The sequence below is a fragment of the Mytilus edulis genome, chromosome 8 (assembly GCF_963676685.1).
Source record: "Mytilus edulis chromosome 8, xbMytEdul2.2, whole genome shotgun sequence".
NCBI lineage: Eukaryota > Metazoa > Mollusca > Bivalvia > Mytilida > Mytilidae > Mytilus > Mytilus edulis.
The window spans coordinates 81,618,521-81,638,146 of NC_092351.1; the positions used below are offsets into that span (position 1 = coordinate 81,618,521).

At 30.8% G+C, this 19,626-nt stretch overlaps 1 protein-coding gene across 1 annotated transcript in view; it reads right to left on the minus strand.

Moving 5' to 3' along the window:
- Positions 1 to 1,742: 1,742 nt before the first annotated feature.
- LOC139486396 (rho GTPase-activating protein 6-like) overlaps positions 1,743 to 19,626 on the minus strand; it is a 39,571-nt gene continuing 21,687 nt past the window's right edge. Inside the window, exons 3-12 of the mRNA XM_071271271.1 lie at positions 15,469 to 15,582; positions 14,843 to 14,981; positions 14,262 to 14,346; positions 12,656 to 12,854; positions 11,118 to 11,173; positions 9,801 to 9,951; positions 9,312 to 9,463; positions 6,474 to 6,653; positions 3,526 to 3,623; positions 1,743 to 2,671 (exon numbers count right to left, since the gene is read on the minus strand). Coding sequence (XP_071127372.1) covers positions 1,927 to 2,671; positions 3,526 to 3,623; positions 6,474 to 6,653; positions 9,312 to 9,463; positions 9,801 to 9,951; positions 11,118 to 11,173; positions 12,656 to 12,854; positions 14,262 to 14,346; positions 14,843 to 14,981; positions 15,469 to 15,582 — 1,919 coding nt within the window. The 3' untranslated portion in view covers positions 1,743 to 1,926. The remainder of the gene's footprint in view (positions 2,672 to 3,525; positions 3,624 to 6,473; positions 6,654 to 9,311; positions 9,464 to 9,800; positions 9,952 to 11,117; positions 11,174 to 12,655; positions 12,855 to 14,261; positions 14,347 to 14,842; positions 14,982 to 15,468; positions 15,583 to 19,626) is intronic.

Sequence of the window (19,626 nt, forward strand, 5' to 3'; positions counted from 1 at the left end):
TAGTTAATTGCTAATATCAGTATTTAGTTCAAATATAAGCTTAAATCAATCCTAATTCTATCTTATTTTTGGAAAATAGTTTTACCCATTCAAATGTGCCGTCATTTTTGTGTGCTGTTTTAGAATCTCAAATTAACGTCATTTTGTGTGCATTTTCACCACTTCCTTGACTAAGTCGGGTGTGTCTATTTTTTGTGTTGGTTTATGTAATGTATCCGTTGTTTGTTTCTGTAATTAGTTAATACTTCAGTTTAATCATGTTTATCTTTTATGTTCATTTGATAAAATTTACTGGTTGCAATATTATATATTGTTCTAAATTATAAGGATGTTCTTATCCCAAGCAGAAAACCTTAGCCGTATTTGGCAAAACCTTTTTTAACTTTTGATCCGCAGTGCTGTACAACTTTGTACTTGTTTTGACTTTCGAACTTTTATATCTGGGCGTCACTGGTTAGTCTTGTGTGGACAAGGAACGCTTCTTGCGAATTGGATTTTAAACCTAGTGCCTTTTGTTAACTATTATTCATGTGTTTCTTTGTCTAATATGTTCTCTTATTTATTTTTATTGTAGTCCTGTAATGTTATGTTGTCATTTTAGTGTTATATTTATCATTGCCATTAAAGCGGGATGTCTGGCATGCCACATAACCAGGTTCAACCCACCATTTTTTTCTTTAAAAAATGTCCTGTACCAAGTCAGGAATATGGCGATTGTTATATTATAGTTCGTTTCTGTGTGTGTGTGTGTGTGTGTGTGTGTTACATTTTAACGTTGTGTCGTTTGTTTTCTCTTATATTTGTGTGAATTCACATTACTATAAGACGTGTCACGGTACTTTTATATCCCAAATTCATGTATATGGTTTTGATGTTATATTTTTATATTTGTTATTCCCATCGGATTTTGTCTAATGCTAAGTCCGTTTCTGTGTGTGTTACATTTTAATTTTGTGTTGTTGTTTTCCTCTTATATTTAATGTGTTTCCCTCAGTTTTTGTTTGTTACCCCGATTTTGTTTTTTGTCCATCGATTTACGAGTTTTGAACAGCGGTATACTACTGTTACTTTATTTGAAGACGTTCCCTTATATCGAGTGTATTGCCCTGGTTTAAGCATTCACCTTCCAAAGTGCCTATACCAAATCATAAATATCACGGTCAAACCTCATGTGGTCAAGGAGTATTGTTTGAAGACATTTTTGCAAAGCCAGTGAGAAACCCAATAACAGAAATAAATTAAGGACAGAACAACTGTATGACATCAAAAGTAGCGATATTGATCAACTGGCATATGATATATTGTTTAAAGCATATATTATCCAAATAAATACAATTTTGTTTTAAGACCGCTTTTTTCCTTTTCTATGTATGTTGGCGTTTGTTTTTGAAGCAGTACAGTTTTTCTGTTGTTCTGTTGTTTTACTCTTATAGTTGATGTGTTTCCCTTGGTTTTGGTTTGTGACTAAGATTTGTTTTCGCTTTAATCGATTTATGACTTTTGAACAGCGGTAGACCTCGGTTGCCTTTATTTAGTCCATAAATAGGTTAGGTTTTGGTTTGTGACAAGGATTTGTTTCCGCTTAAACGAGTTATCACTGTTGAACAACGGTAGACTTCCGATGCCTTTATTTTGTCAAAAATAGGGTACAACCTTGATATCTGAAGTTGAAGATATTACGACTACAGTATGTAAAGTAGGTATGAAACATGAATGTTGGCAATAGGACATACAGCGTAAAATATAATAATATAATTTTATTCTATTTTATATAACTGCCTGTGAATCCCCCCAATGAATAGTTAACAAATAAATAACATGTCCAATTATTAATAACTGTTCTTGATTGATATTTTAACAAATGCACTCTGTGTCTGTCTAGAACATTTATGGTAATATAAATAAATAAACGAACAAATCAAAAGATCAAACAAGTGTTTCTTTTTCATATTTCTCATCAACATTTTCCTTCGCTAATAGCTCCCATTGACGCCATCGTTCTCGCTCCCAATCAGAATTGGCGAATGGTGTTCTTGGCATCCTAGGAATTCCGCCAAGTCCAAGAGGCCTATGCCTCGATGAAAAAGCCCTGGGTGTTCGTGGTGTACTACCTGCCGTTGATGGTGTTGACGGCGATGATGGCTGCATCCATTGTCCACCCTCGCCACTGACTGGATTTTCATCAGCAGAGGTATTTGTTTGACTGTTTATTGCAGATGTACTGAGTTGCCGCGAATACTGAGGTTTCGGAATGGCAAGACAATTACTTAAATTTTCTGATTGAGGTCTATCTGTTATATTTGATCGATGCCTTCGCACAACGGCTGGGCTAGATGTTTCTTTCGTTATTTTAACCTTGGGAGGTCTAGCTGACCTTGGAGTTCTTAAAGGTTGCGGACTAGGACTTCTATCAAGACGAAATTGAGGCCGTTCTTTTTCAGTGTTATTATTATCATTCTTCTCTGTTTTATTATCGTTTCCTGATAAAAAGAAAAACCTCCGCCTCGTTCTGGGTGTCATGACCTCTTCACTTTTGGAATTTCGTAAAGGTGTGTGATCATATTGTCTTTGTGGATTAAGTTCTGCTTCACTACACGGAGATCGTGGAATCGAGGCTGTGTCGCTGTCATCGTAAATACTACTTGATGTTGTATCTGGATCCGGTTCAATACTACAATAAATGAAGAACAAACTGGTTTAAACAGGTTATTTTTAATGCTAATTGTTTTTAGTGTCTATGTAGTTAACTGAACAAAAATAGACTGGACTAAATGGCACACTACACGATATACAAATTTCCGTGACCAACATGACAAAAGTTGCAGTGAATATTATAACCAATATATATATAGAGAGAGGATTAATTTTTGAAGTGCACCAATTTGAAAAAAAGGCATGGGCATCTTCTTTGCTTGTCTTTTTTTTTATCATATTCTAGTGCTTTTTTCGTGTAAAAAATTGTGTGTTTTTTAAGTAGTTCCGCGTACTGGTGTAGATTTGTAGATCTGTGTTTACTCTCTATATGTTTAATTACTAGATTACATATGTGAAGATTTAAGTGGTAATTTTGCAGGTTAAGGGCAACTAAAGAACACAAAAAACATTTTTGTTGACTTATTTCGTACGAATTAAACATTCAACGTTCTTTACATTTGATACATAGATAACATATGCTGAGTAAATATGAAGTTAACAGCTACCCTTCAATTAATTCTACAGCGATCAACAGCGTATTTCCTGTTTTTTTCCACTTTAGAATCGTCTCGCATCTTATATTGTTAAAGTCTCAAATAATAATAATACGTTTGAATCCAAGTGTTTGACAACACTCCGTCATACTTCCTCTACTAATTTTTGTATATCAACTCCAAATTTTTGGAGGTGTGTATCATTACGAAAAACCTGAGGATCCCGAAAAATCTTTCAAATAGAAAGTAAAATTGAGCGTTTTCAGACCCTTGCAAGCAAAGCGTGGACCCATGATCTGTATAATAATCAGATCATAAGTTGGTAAAAATTATTTACCTGACATCACTTCCGAAAGATTTCAAAAGGTGATCAGCAGTATCTGGGTCGGTCTCCAAAAGCAACCGTAAAACCTCATCTCTCAAAATGGCAGGTACCTAAAAGACAAAGAATAGAAATGTATATGATTGTTTCAGACTAAGATATAATATGGAGTTTCGTGAATTTTGTTCCAAATAAATGGCTATCGCAAAAGAATTTATTTCACGATTTGAAAATAGAAGATACCTAGGGGTAATTCTATTTTGATCAAAGCTCGGACTTAATAAAATTAAGGACAAAGACAGTAAAAAGCTAAAACTAGGGGAATTAAGTTTTAAATCTGTTGTGAATACATTAGATCTTTATTTATTCTACAAATAAATTTAAAACTAAACCAGTGCATGTACTTTTCTTTAAGCCTTAAGATAAATAATTATTTTCCATGAATGATTTATTACAGAACTTCCATAAAAATATACCAATGCATATGCCAGTAGCAAAAACATATTAACACATATAATACAAATGGATTTTGTATTATGTTCGGGTCAAAAACCATAAGTATGAATTTAATATATTACAATTAAGTGCACTGTGAGGTTACATTTTTGAAAATTTAATAAGCATCTAATTCAAATTCGCTGCATTTTAATAAGTAACACAATCATTTGTCCTTGCGGTATGCAAATTTAAAGAATGACATTCAATTCAATAAAAGTCATTTATCTTTACTTAATGCTAAATAGGCACTAAGTTACTAATTATATTTTTTTATGATAGTAATAGTACTAGCTCGTATCATTTAACAAACTCTGTGCTATGTCATCAGCTAAAAAGTTATGAATATATACATAAATTTGATATATATATTTAAAGGAATACAATATGTCGATTCGACATTTAGAACAGATATACTATATTACAATATCTATATTATCTAGATATACTTTAATATCTCATATGAAGAGGTGTATCGGATTTATTAATTGTATCTAGACGATATTTAAGAACAGATTCATTTAATATGTTACTTTTAATAGAACCGTCTGCAGACATTATGGCAAAGTTTTGAATTTCAATTTCTTTTAAACTAGTAACCTACTGTCCCTTCTAGTGGACAGTTCACAAAGTAGACACAAAATGCTTACTATTAACAATTTAGATAGTCTGAAAATACATTGTCAGTCATGGTACGGGGGGGGGGGTAATAAAAGGGATGACGTTATTGTAGATTTGAAATAATGAAACATCAAGTACTTAGAACCTAGGGTATGGATTGAGATTCAAACGTTTAGTTTTTTTGTTGTTGTTGTGCTGGTCATTTTCAGAAGTCCCCAAACCATAATAAAAATTATTTGAACTTTGATTGTAATTGTAATTAAGGTTAAGTGTAGAATAACTCTTAAAATGTTTGAATTCTTTTAAGAAAGCAACATTTAAAACTTTTTTCAGTTTCTTTGTCAACTGGATGCGAAAAATAACAATTCAGCACTTAATATTTTTAAAGTAGGTCATGGACATCATAAAGTATTATAATTTATGACGGATCCAATTTAATGTGTTTATCTGATCGTCACATGACCTGCTTCTATTCTGGTATAATTTTAGGATGAAATGCAAGCTTTCTGAATTTATAATTAACTTTCAATCCGGGTTTTTTTTACTATGTCGCCTAACAAGTCCACTACAGGAAACTTCAAGGCCAACGTATTGTATTCTGATCTTGTAAAAAAAACATTCAGTGTCATAAGCATTTAGTTTGAATATGCAATACAAAATTTAAAAATCTACCACAAAAATCTATTAAAATTTTACAAATATTTTTTGAAAAGTTCAAAAGATTTACAACTATTTCTTAATTTACATTTCAATGGACCAAAAAAATGACCTTATCATTATACTCAATATATCAATGTCCTTTATATTGTCAAACATAGTGATCCAATCATTTTTAAAATGTGATGATACTTTTTTTCTGTGACGAACACAAAACAAAATGATACTTATCTTTAAACATTTTATGTTAAGGCCAATGATAAAGCAAATGTTTGAAAATTCGTTTTTAAATTGAAAATTCATGTTTTTTTGGTAAAAAAAAAATATTTTAGGATTTTTTAAAGTTTAAAAATTGAAAAAAAAATTAAGATATACTCTTGAAAATTTGCAATTAACACCCTTTATTCTCATACTTTTGGAAATTATCTTAGTTTAATGATAATTTTACAGCGATAAACATAATAAAATTATCTCTTTTTTGTAATATTTAGAGTAGGACAACCTATATAATAAAAAGAATCATTAAGGACACATTGCTTTTATTATATTTTAATTCAGAAGAGCAGTCGGAAGGAATCTATCTATTATTCTAAACTATCAGTCAAGAAAAAGCCTTCCTTTAATATTTTTAATTATATCTATAGTCAATAACCTTAAGATAGACTTATTTTCCAGCTGACCTTGCAAAACGTTAAAGTCGCTATGTCTTGACATTTAAGCACGCTTGTTTATTCAAAGCCTTATTTTTTTATAAAAGGGGCTTTATATTAAAACTATCATAGTGTAATACACAAGTACATGTACAAACGTCGTAGCAACATACAAAACTTTATTCATACTTTTGAACACGATTTCAATCCTGGTATATATGATGAGTTTATTTGTTTCATAGATTTTGTTGCAGAATAATAATTTTCATCCTGTAATATGCAAGGTTAATTATTTTCTTACCATTCTGGTATATTCTTTTTTTCAAAATTCCTCTATACCCTAGAAAATCAAATGATCGTCCCTTCATCAAAGTTGAGTCTCCTCTTTTATAAAGAGACGAAACACCACTACTAACTGAGTATTGAAACAAGCCGAACCAAAAACCTAATATGAAATACACACAGACTCTAAGCGGTTGCTTTTAACCAATCATATTTCCAGAAATGTATAGGAGGTAAGATAGCATAACTGAATATTACCTCAAACATTTTATCATAGTTCTCGATCATATCCTTCACTACTTCTATAACTTCTTTGCTTTCTTCTAATCTTTCTACACTCTCTACATTAAACTCTTTTTCAGATCCCTTTGTTTTCCGTAGTATATTAGGACCGAAAAGAGTGGCAAGATTGTGTGCATCCATCTTGTTTCCAGGAAGCTGTAAATGAGATGAGAAATCAAGTTATAATTATTGTCTTTTTAAGAGAATAATTCTTAAACAATTTTGACAGATGTTTTCAGTCTTGGGCATTAAAGATGTCTGCTTTGCAAAGAAGACGGATGGTGAAAGCATGCCACTAGTCTATCCCTACAATTTACAACTGGCATTGAAAAGGACATCCCTATTCCGACCGAATGTGATTGCATGTCCATCCCGAGATACATCAACGCGAAAATCCCTCGCAAACGTGGATTATACAATCGGAGGTTATACAATCGGTCGAAAACAGAAGTTCAAGAATGAGCATATATCTTTACCCCAGTCAACCAACTGGGTTTCAAAGTATCGAATGAGTTCACTTCTTTTATGACAAAATATAAGATAATGACTTAAAAGAAATAATTTTATAACTTGCAACAAGAATACGTAATTTTATGAAAAAACTGACCACCAAAAGGACTTAAGAATATATTTGCAACAAAAATGTAAATTTGAATGTTTGTACTAGATATCTTATGTGATATCCAAATCTATAATTTCATTGGTGATAATAGTAAATATATTTTTGTTAAATTCAAGCCAATGCGGTGTCGTTACAAAATGTACAAAATTCCATGTAATCCATTCATCTAAATATCCAACTATAAATTTTGTATAATTTACATTCGATTTTTTTTTTGACATTTTAATAATACGTGCTTTATTAAAGAATTGTTCAAAATGATTGTTTTACGTGCAAGGTGAGGAATATAGTTAATTTCAAGGCTTAGTACATGGTAAAATATATACATTTAAATCCATTAACCTTTATTATTCATTTTATGATATCTGCACCTATAAAACATTTGAGCTTTCAAATCATATATAATTTTATAAAATTTACGACTCAAAAATGATGGATTGTGGAAAACACCTACTTTTCCATTAAAAAAGACCTTGTTACTCTACTTATTATTTAGTATATATAACGTATATAATTACATATTTAGATTTTTCCCACATTAATTTTATTCATAAATCTACAATTATCACATTTACGAAGCAGTGAAGTATAGTTGAGTTTAGCTGAACAATCACATAACTGTCACCTATACCTTTTAAATGTTTTCTGTTTCATTTAACCCATTTTATATATTTTTTGCTATTATACGACAAGCTATAAAAAGTAAACAAAACTATCCTTAAATTAAAATACATTTTATGTTCTCAAAACCTTTAATTCCTACAATTTTAAAGTTTATTTTGTTATTATTTTATTTACTATCATTAATCTTCAAAATCACCCAAAATAATAGACATTTAAAACTGTTTAAGATGAAGTTTACAATTTTTGTTAAATCATCATGATATCTAAATTCTACCCCTCAGTCAAACACATAACATTAGATAATAATTCGTGCTCTGGTCCGTGCTAATAGTAACAGCATTTTGAATCAATTATTAAAACGTTTTAATAAAAAAAATCCTCATGATTTGTTGATCATTACTATCCCTTTTCACTGTCCTAGTGTTATTGACTGTATAGGGCTTGAGGTGTAAATATGACATAAAAAGATTAAATGATATCAAAATATGATTTATTTATGACCGTACGTGGACACTCATGGCACCTATGGTATCCTTCATTCACTATCCATAACGTTGGTCATTGGATTTCATGCTTCACTTTTCACTAGAGAGAATGTTGTGGGCCCATTGTGTCCCAAATCAATATCCCGGGGCTAAAGTACACCGATATATCGTAAACTACCTTAAATAATCCGAACAGATTTAATGGCGTAACAGTATGATACTGAAGTGTAAGATTAATGTCTGCTTAAGTTTACTACAATCATAAATCGTCTTAAGCGTATGATTGATGGTCAACCGTATGTGGGGGAATAATGATGACTGTTTCTGAAGAGGAGCAAGTACATGTAAATACATTGATGTTGGTCATATTTCTGTCCTATAAACATCGACCGTAAAAAGAACAGCTTTACTTTATCTATACAGTGCAAATATGTTAACTGGTGGTGTTTAATGATGACAGGAAAAGCATACTGAAACAAGAGTCCCGTAATTAGAATAATACGGTCAGTTGGTCATATCAGTAACTGCAGCCAAGGAAGCTAAATGTGGTGGTTGTCTTAAACCAGTCACCAAAACGCTCACTACTTTCCAGAACTAAGAGTCTGGTTTTTCTAGTGATAACTTCAATGTTGCGCTTAAAAATCGAATATATTAAGCCATTATCAGAGAAACCGAGTAATTACAGCAAGAAAGTAAACTGTTTTGTCTAGTAATAACCTCAGTATTTGGCTTTATACCAAATTAATAGTACACAAACATAATTATATGCATGATAACGACATATATATACATGGCAACAAAGCAAAGATTGAAAGGTCACAAGAAAAAGAAAATATAGATATTTTTTCATAAGATGTATAGGTCTATATAAGAAGTTCAAGAACATATTCTTAAATTATGCATTTATAGTTAACAAATACAGGCAACAGTAGTATACCGCTGTTCAAAACTCGCAAATCCATGGATAAAAAAAAAACAAATCGGGACAACAAACCAAAAAATACAAGAGGAGAACAACGACACAACCCTAAAATGCAACACACACAGAAACGGACTAAGCATTATGTTTAACAAAATAGTTACCGTTTCTCCATCTGCCTCGAGAGTGTCTGTGGAATGTTGAACAACTTTGGCTAGAAAATTCAGCAGTGACTGAAGAGTATCCCTACTTGATGTTGGAAGTAAAGCGACTAGATATTGCATTGCAGCCGACTGATTTTCTCGTGAAGAAAGTTCTGCAAAAAAATGAAATTTAGCATTTATGTAATTGCCTTCTATGTAAATGGAACAAACTGTATCATTTATCATTGTACAAATTGTGTAAATACGAAACTAAAAATAGTATCTCCGTTTACTATATAGCAGTTTGATGTTTAAGTAAGCTTTTTAAAGACTTGATTTGTTATTCTTAAAATTTGCTCATTTGACTAAAGAGGGGCGAAAAATACCAGAGGGGCAGTCAACTCATAGATCAAAAATAAACTAACAACGCCATAGCTAAAATAATCAGACAAATAAAAGTACACAAGACACAACAACAGATTGAAAATGTAAAGTATAAGATATACTTACTTCTCGTTGCAACAAATGGGGTATATAAATCTCTCGTGAGTAATGGGTCTGGTAAATCCCGGAAATACACTTTGAGTAAAGCCCCAACATCATGTGGACTGTGAGAATCGTCCAAATGTACATCCTTTCCACTGTCAAATTCATCTCGAATCTAAAGAAATTTAAAACACTAGAATTTATGTATGAAACTAACAATGAATACCTTTCGTTCAACCGTCCGAATATTACTGTAATTATTTTCATTTTTCCAAGTATTCAAAGTCATAAAGGAAGAGTTCGAATTTCAGTGACCATTAGAAATACTTTATTTCATTGAAATAATAAGATAATGTTGTAAGTTCTCTAACAGATGAAATGTTGTCTAAATTATGTGATATGCAATCACCCATTATTCTTGAATAACCATTGATAATGATATCTGGGTAGAAACATAAGGGCAACATGTTTTTTTCTTTCTTTAGCTTTTATTGTTTGAGTGTTTCATCCTTTCATGTTATCGCAATAAATTTCCTCTTTACAAAACTTTGATTTTTTTGAAAAACTAAGGATTTTCTTATCCCAGGTATAGATTACCTAAGCCGTATTTGACACAACTTTTTGGAATTTTGGATCATCAATGCTCTTCAACTTTGTACTTGTTTGGATTTATAAATATTTGGATATGAGTGTCACTGATGAGTCTTGTGTAGACGAAACGCGAGTCTGGCGTACTAAATTAGAATCCTGGTATCTTTGATAACTATTTACCCTGTCCTTTTTTTGCATGCAAAACTTTGTTATATATATATATAGTGTATATCGGTTATCACTTTGCAATTTTTTCCAAAAAGACTTAATTAATACAATCTACAACATATAGTATATACACTCAACACTCCTACAGAACGGTGATGCAAGTGTTATGTAATAATCTCATGTTTTCTTTGATAAAATGTTTTATACTGCAACTAGTTGTGTTTATATCCTACATTTAGTAACACAGCTTTATTTTGTGCAATGTCAATTTCATCATGGAACACTTTTTCACAGTTAGGGGTTCATTGAGGGATGAAAATAAGTTTGAAATTTGTGTAACAATTTAAATAACTATCAATTTATTCATTAAGGTTGCAGTATAAAAACAATATTAGGTCAATGTCAGAAAAATATCAACTTGATTGTACTCGGCGCAAAACAGGAAAAGGGCTCGGTAGAACCTCGCCCTTCCCCAGTTTCTCAGACTCATACAAAAAAGTTGATATTTTTCTGATATTGACCTAATATTGTATACATATTCGAGCATTAAAACATCTTATGACATAGTTTTCTTCTATTTACCTGTTTCACACGTTTTTTAGAAGCACCAACTCTAAAAATTCCCAATACCCGTAATCCTGAAAAATAAACATGGTCATTAATTAAAGTAGGTTACAATAATGAGACTTTGTGTATAAATGTGTGGTTCATTTTTTAAACCTATTCCTGAACCAAATGTCTATAAAAAGCATAACAAAACTACCGAACTCAAATTCAAAATTCAAAACGACGAATTCCTTAAAGATTGACAAAATCAGTTAAAATAACTACAACAATTCCTCTTCAATTAAAAATGGAAAACACACAAATCGGAAAAAAATTCAAATAACAAACATACCAACTCTGAGGAAATTTTTTATATAAATAATTGAAAAATATTTGTTTAAAAAGTAATCTTGTCTTGCAATTAAAAGTACCAAAGAACACTACAAAATTTGCTGGATTCTGAGTATTCTGGGACTGAGTAAAACAGAATAGCCTTCATAGTTCACTTGGAAGGTCACAAGGTCAGTACCCAACCAATATATCGGTCATCCATATTTACAATATTTTCACATTTCTTATCAAACAAAATGTAAAATAAATTCATGTAATTCAAAAGTCATCGAGATTCCTTTGCTTTTTATTTTCAGTATTTATCTTGTGCCATAAGGGCCATAAAAATAACTCATTCATAAAATTGGTCATTTATATGTCATGATCTGAAAGCTGTTGAACATTATATATCCCTAATCTGTTGAAGTATGAATCAACAAAAAAGAATGGAATTTATTGATCCGTAAGTCTTGTCATAAGACAATATTTCGTAAGTACCTATGAACGTTAGTGATGTTGGGACCGCAAAGCAGTACACTTAGATCATCATAATAATAAAGCTGACCGATCTTTTACAGGGTAGTTAGATATGCATCAACTGAAATCCTTTCCAATACTTGTTAACATAGAGTGTACAGCGATATCAGTGTCCAAGATGTGTAATTTTAAAATCAACCTCAGGTTCGTCAAAAATTGCTTTTACGTTTGAATAACATTTTTCAGCATCAAAACAAAAGAAAGGGCCTTAACAGAACCGCGAAATCACCAAAACAGTTATTGACTGTTCATAAATTGTTTAATTATCCTAAACTCTATAACTGCATAAGGCTATTCTACTCCCATAGATTGTTTGGTCATATTTTGAAAAACAAATATGGGTGTTATATCACACCAGTTTGTTAATTATATTGTCTGTAACGATCTTCTAAATATTGTATTAATATTTACGTTGAATTTTTATATTTCGTAATCTGTTTACATGATATCAATGTTGGAGAAAACGGTGTTTGTTTGATATTTTTTGCAATATCATCACCTCTGATAATACTTATAGTTGGTTAGATTTCTATGTACACATTTTTTTATAAATTTATTTATCTTATCTCGTTATAGGTTTACATGGAATCAATATTTGGGAAATTGGTGTTAGTTTCAGCTAAAGTTTTGATTTTTTTTTCAATATCATTACCAGATAATAAAATGTATTGACTTTCATGTGAGCATATATTTCTTTACAAACTTACCATAAGTTTCTATATGTTTAAAACAACAATTGACTATATGTGGCACTTGTGGACTATCTGAAGACACATTTGGCAAGGTATCTGTGAGTAAACTCCCCTGTCGTGATGACGTAGACAATGACAAGGCATCTACTAGACTTGAATTAGTTGTATGTCGGCTGCAATCCGATTCTGACAGCGAATCTGAGCTTGCAGCACACTGAAAACATGAAAACAATATGTAAAGAATACATCACTAGCAAATGAACTTAAGTCTTAAACGGTCATGTTGATCTAAACGTGGTATGGAACCTATCAACAATATTATTTAAGTCAGGTTTAGTCTTGCTGTCAATTTTCATTCTTGACAGTTTTATTAAATACTGGCCAGGCAAATCGCTTGAAGTCAATTCAGAACTGTCATGTAGCTTTTGTGACAATTCAGTATGCTGTTGATGAGTAATATCATGTTGATCTATCTACTACAGGGAATTATATATGCATCAAATGAAATGCTTTTCAATAATTGTAAACATAGAGTATACAGCATGTCTAGTTTATATATATCGAACAGTCTGAACATAGACTGAACAGATCTGAATTCACTCCAAGCCAATTGTCGGAACAGTACCAACTTGTGGATCAGTTTAAAAATTGCATGAAAGTCTGTGAATGACTTTATAAAATATTGCTGAGTCTATTTTAAGAGCTGTTTAGATCGAATGGAATGTTTTGGAACAAAATTTGTTAACTAGTGTATAAGATAATTTTTTTAAAGTATTTCATTGTGTAAAAATTTAACCATCGTTATCACAAAACATTTGTTCAAGAATGTCAAAGTAAAATGTAAACAGCCGTTCGGAATGCCTCTCCAAAATACGATATAATTCATTTATATCAAACTGGTATAAAACTAACATACATATTATGACATAACTATGCAACCGGATAATCTGGATTTATTAAACTACGTTAACTACAAGTAATGTAATTATTTTATATCGACTTGTTTACAGTATGTGTCTGCTTTCTGATGACTCTGTAAAATTATACAAGATTTACTGCTTTCGGGAAATTAAAAGACTAGTGATTTCTATATAGAAATGTAGAGATTAAAATAGAAGCTGAATCATCTTCTATACATTGATCACCTTCAGACAGATATACAGATGATAATGCACTTAGTGTATGCCAAAATACACATTTCTCAGCCATGCTGAAAGAGCTAATAACAACTAATGATTTTTGCGCGTATTCTGTTCATATTTCTTAAATATCTAAAAGGATTTCTGACTTCATTTACACGTTTATCTGACATTGCAAAGCTACGTGTGGATCACAAAGATCTCTGTAGCCAGATAGAAAAATAATTTGAGGTTCCAGTTATCTTACCTACCCTATTTTGTAGTCCCAATAATAGCCTACACTTAAGATATTTTTCAGTCATTTTCATTAAGCACTGCTTAAGTCAGAATATTATTCACATAGACTCAATGTAAAAAAATTAAAAAATAAATAAAATCCTACTTACTAACACTACTTTTATTTATGTAACTGGAACCACACATACTATTTTATTTGGCAAAAAACATGTGTTTTATCAATCCCATAATCCTTTTTTACTTACCCGGGTGAGTTTATCAGGTGACAATGTTGAACCACCATTTTGCGTGTAGTTGTCAAGGGAACCGTGGGATGAACTACTGGATTTCCTATAAAAAAGATACAACAAAAAACTTTAGTATGCTCAATCAATTTTTCCACTGGTAAAACGTAAAAAAATACAAAAATACTGAACTCTGAGGAAAAATTAAAACGAAAAGTACCTAATAGTTATCAAAAGTACCAGGATTATAATCTAGTACGCCAGACTCATCACCTAATCAAATGGCAAATTCAAAAGCTCAAACACATCAAACGAATGGATAACAACTGTCATACTAAATTATTACTGGCTACATATTCAAATACTAAAAGTATGTATCTGATTCGGGTTTCGGACTTTTCAATTATTTTTCTACATGGATGTAACCGTTTATAGTAATTAATAGATCAAATTGGTCAAAATTTATAGTTATAAGTTAGGATGTATTGTTATTACAATCTTCAAAGAAAAAAGCAACAATAAAATGCTTCTATTACATTTAACACTGAAAGATCTTCAATCTTAATATCTTTAAATAAAAACCCATCATTACGTTATCATACCTTTGATCTCTTCTAGTTATCACAATGTCCCCATCATTTGCTTTTTCTTTCGTTGCCGCTCGCCGTTTTCGAAGTTCATTGTCATTAGCGATGCACTTTGCGAGAGGTATTCCGAACACAAGGCCAACAGGCTGGGAATCTGTAATGCAAAAATTTACTATAAAACTTATTTAAAAATATTTCAATGTTTGTGATTGATAATGATTTATTAAAATCATCACATTTTATGTGATATGAAAATAAGGAGATGTGGTATAATTGTCAAAGAGACATCAAAGGTCAACGATATGAAGACTTCAATTTCATCGTGAGAGTATATACATTGAGCAAAGCCCATACCCAATTGTAAAGCATGAAAGCGCTGTGTTTGACAAAAGGTGAAATAATTAGCTAAGAACCAAAGAACAATTAATATTAACAATAAGATGTGTTATAAGGGTCAATGAGACAAGTCTCCATTGAAGTCGTCATTTATAAAAAAAAAAATTACAGGTCGAAGTACGATTTCAAAAACCTAGCTCACACTGAAAAGCAAGTTATAAAATGGTATATATTGTAGGATTGAAGATCATGCGTGTTAGTTATTAACTAACATGTCTGTTGTGTTTGGCTTCAACTATTCTTACCTTTATTTTCTTTATCTTTAGTATCATGGATTTTATCTATTAAGGCACCAAGGTTTGCTGAATGGGATTTCTTAAACGCTAAAACTTTTCGTTTTCGCTTCGTATCAGGTGACTCTGGAAAAAATAAAATTATCCATTAGAAAAAACTCAAGTATAAACAAAGCGATATTGTGTGCATGTGTATTCATTGCAGAAGCATATAATTCAATTAAAACAGAAAGTAGTGAATTAATTTGTCATGCATGTTGGTGCTATTTAAATCTTAACAAAATATTAAATTCAAACGAATGACTTAAGGGTTAATTCTGGACAGATTATATTGTAATGTTCATTGTGGTTTTAGTATTGTGGCGTGGTCAATTACATGTGTGGTCTAACAATGAAATATATTAGCATTTCTTTAAACTAAATTGTAACTGATTGATAGACACAATATCATAAATACTTATAAAGAGTGAAAAGATAACAAGGAAGAAAACAGTTTATTTTGCTTTAAGACATTTTATTGAAATTCAAAATTCATATTATTGGAAACAATTCAATCATCTATATACTGATAAAGCAGATAAACAATTCAAACGTTAGACTGGCTTTCGGACAATTTTGTTAAACAATGACATTTAATAGGCATTCTGTCATATTCCAAAACATCCCTATAAAAAACGTGAAATAGCACCTAATATTACGCACTACCCCATAAAAACAAGTAGTGTTAACAGACAATCTTTGTTGTTCCTGATTACTAATTAAGTTTTTCTCGTTTAATTAATTAGTCATTACTTTAATTAGTAACAGGAGGATCATAAATTTCGTTTTAAATAAGAAACAAGTTAATTCAATTTTTATGACGTAACAAGATGACAAGTGTATGTAATTATGACAACTTGTTTCCGTATAGGTAAGATTTATATATATATCACTGTTCATTGAACTTAAGTGTTTGTGCGTTATTTGTTCACGTCGAAGATTTCGTACTTGTCAATCAAACGTGTTTTTTCAGTAGTCAATACTGATGTCTTTAAGCCAGTCCACATATGTAGTGACGACACCTCTGATCTACCGATATATTTTTTTCTGTATCATTCCTAGTTATTTATTAGGGTTTGTGGTTTATTTGATGCATCTGTAAACCAGGGTTAATGACTCCTTCATCAAGCTCAAACATAATAAAAGTGAAACTTTCAATAAAACGCAAAGACAAACAGCGTTATATTCTACAGCTATCAAATAGGCCTCTGGACGTTGTACATTTTTAATATTTATGTGTCTATAGTTACACTATACAAAATTCATTTATTTACCTACCGCGTGATAAAAAAAATAACATGCTTACAAGTATATATGTCAGTCAATTATGATCGATAACTCCAATTATAAGACAGTTTCTTTTTTAACCCTATCAATAAACATACACATATATCTTGAATGTAGAAGCGTGTACTTTGAACAACTTTCATGAGACTAAAACTGTTTAGAAAGTTTAAAACTCAAAATGTTTTTGAGCATGTAAACTATAATAGTAGCCATGGGGTGTATAAAACTAGAAAAGTGTCATAGAGTTCAAAATGTCCAAATCTTAAAGTATATCAGGTCAAATTCGACTGTCGGTTGCAACTTAGTCTTCTCTTATCTTTCGTCCCTCTTTAAGTAATGATAATATGTGTTTTACTTTTTCTTTAACATGACTTTGTATATAAACTAACAGAAGCTCGTCGGTTCGTATGAATGGTAAGGACCACAACTCATGAATTACAGTCAAAAGCCATCACAAGTTATACATTTGACAAATACGGTCAAATAGGAGACAACGTACTAGAATCAACGCCAGACGACCTCTACTTTTTATTGTGGAATATATGTAACTAGAAAATAGGTCTGACATTAATACAAAAAATGAAAAACCGGGCAGGCTTTTCAGATCAATAAATGTTCACAGGAACAAGGAAACTAGACTTCGATGCAAGAATAAATGTCAGACGACCTTTACCTTTTATTGTGGAATATATGTAACTTAAAAATTGGTCCGACATTTATTTAATTCCTAATACAAAAATTGAAAAACTGAGCCAGCCTTTTCAGACCAATAAATGTTCACATGAACAAGAAAACTGGACTTCGATGCAAGAATCAACGCCAGACGACTTTTACTTTTTATTGTATAATGTATGAAACTTTTTGATAGTTCCGCCATTTGATTTAATTTTAAATACCAAAACGAATGGAAAATAAACAATGGAAAATAAACTTTTTAGTAGATATCATTTCTAATATCAGACCAATAAGTATAAACATGAACCAGGCAACTGGACTTCGATCCTCAGTCATAAAACGCCAGCCTTTCAAAAATGTTTTTCACAGACAAAGTATTACCACAAATATCTAAAATATCTGGTACATGTATGCTCGATTTGATCGATGTAGGTCACGGCTCATTGGTAAATTACTAATATACAATAAAAATTGATTGCTTTTCGAAGACCTTGAGGTCTATTATTTTTACACATTTTAACCCACGTAATTGTACAATTAGATATATGTTTTTTTGGATAGGTGACAAAATAAAACAGAGGGTTTGTTCGTACAAGACAAAAACAACTGTAAAACAACTAACGTGTTAATATTTCCTAAAAACAATTTATTGATTTCATTCATAAGAACATTTTTGTGGTTGTATATAGGTTCATAAATAATATAAACATAACATAATCGACTATCAATGGAATTTTCACCTTAAAGCATTTTAAGTACGTAGTGGTCATTTGTGACTTTCGGTCTTAATCCGACTTCTTACATGGATAATTGACATTCTTAACATTGTGTGGTCTACAATTGGCATCCCATGAAAGGCATGTTGAAGTATACTTTTTAAATCTTTAAAACAAAAGATCGACATTCAAAATTTCAATTGCGACGGATACAAGTTTGCATATTTGAATGAGAAATTGATTGTCCAGTCGCAAATGAAAAGATTTTTTGTAGCTTTAAAATTTTAAATTAAAAAAAAAATGACGTTATAGGTTATAGGTAATATTGCCGATTAATGAATACTATAAAAAAAAAAAGAGAGTATCAAATTTGAAATAAAACATTTGAGCATGAATGATGCATGTATGAATATACCTGAAAACTTAAAACAACAGATCTATATTTCAACATGGTGTGACTTAACCAAATACTTGCAGACACAAGAAACAATATTCAAGAAGTTTAATTACTATATATATTGAATCTTCAATTATAAGATAATTTTTATTTTAATATTATTTTTTTGTTTTTTTTTTTTGTTTATAAACTGAATAATTATGATTTTTATTTTTCAAATTACCAATAAATTAATTTATAAATGCTTGCCCAAGTGCAGTGCATATTTGATACACCGAACATTTTCTTGGTTAAATTTTCAAAATCATTTGATATTTAATCTCTTTAGAAGACCTAACATAGAACAAATTTCATCTCATATAAATTTCGTATCCAAATACTTTTCAGTACCAACTTAATGCGAAATTTGATCAAGCCAATAAGTGTCTAAAATCTAAATCACAAAGATGCCATGGAAAAAAAATTGCTCAAAGCGTATTATTTATTTCTTTTATTTACTTTAATTATAAGTTCTAAAGTTTCAAACCGACAAAGTTTTTCCTACTAATTTCCAAATAAATTATTTAAGTTAAACTTTAAACATATAATTGTTTTTCATTTTCCCTATAACTTTCAAGCTGATATACGATTTTTAACAATAGGTATTTCTGACATTTAGAATTGGCGTGACATTTTTTGTTATTCGTTTTTTCTATCGATCCGTAAAGTGTCAGGTGGGGATATAAACCCAAACATTCAAATCAAGTTTTTTGTCACAATGTTTGTTTTGTATAACGCCGAAACACTTATGTTTCAATTTTATGTAACCTACTGCTTGTAACTGGTACCCCTCTGTGTGCTGACAATACCGAGACGACTAAATAGGTAACACAAACACCCGATAATCCAGATCAACAAGGTTTAATGTCCGATTTATATAACCATTTGAATAGAATACAAACAGGTCAATTTGTTAAAGAATGCGTGATATCCTCTTCCTATTTTTTTTTAATAATTGTCGCGAAAACATCTATACATCTGTATTTTAAACAATATCCATCACGTTCCCAAGTTTAT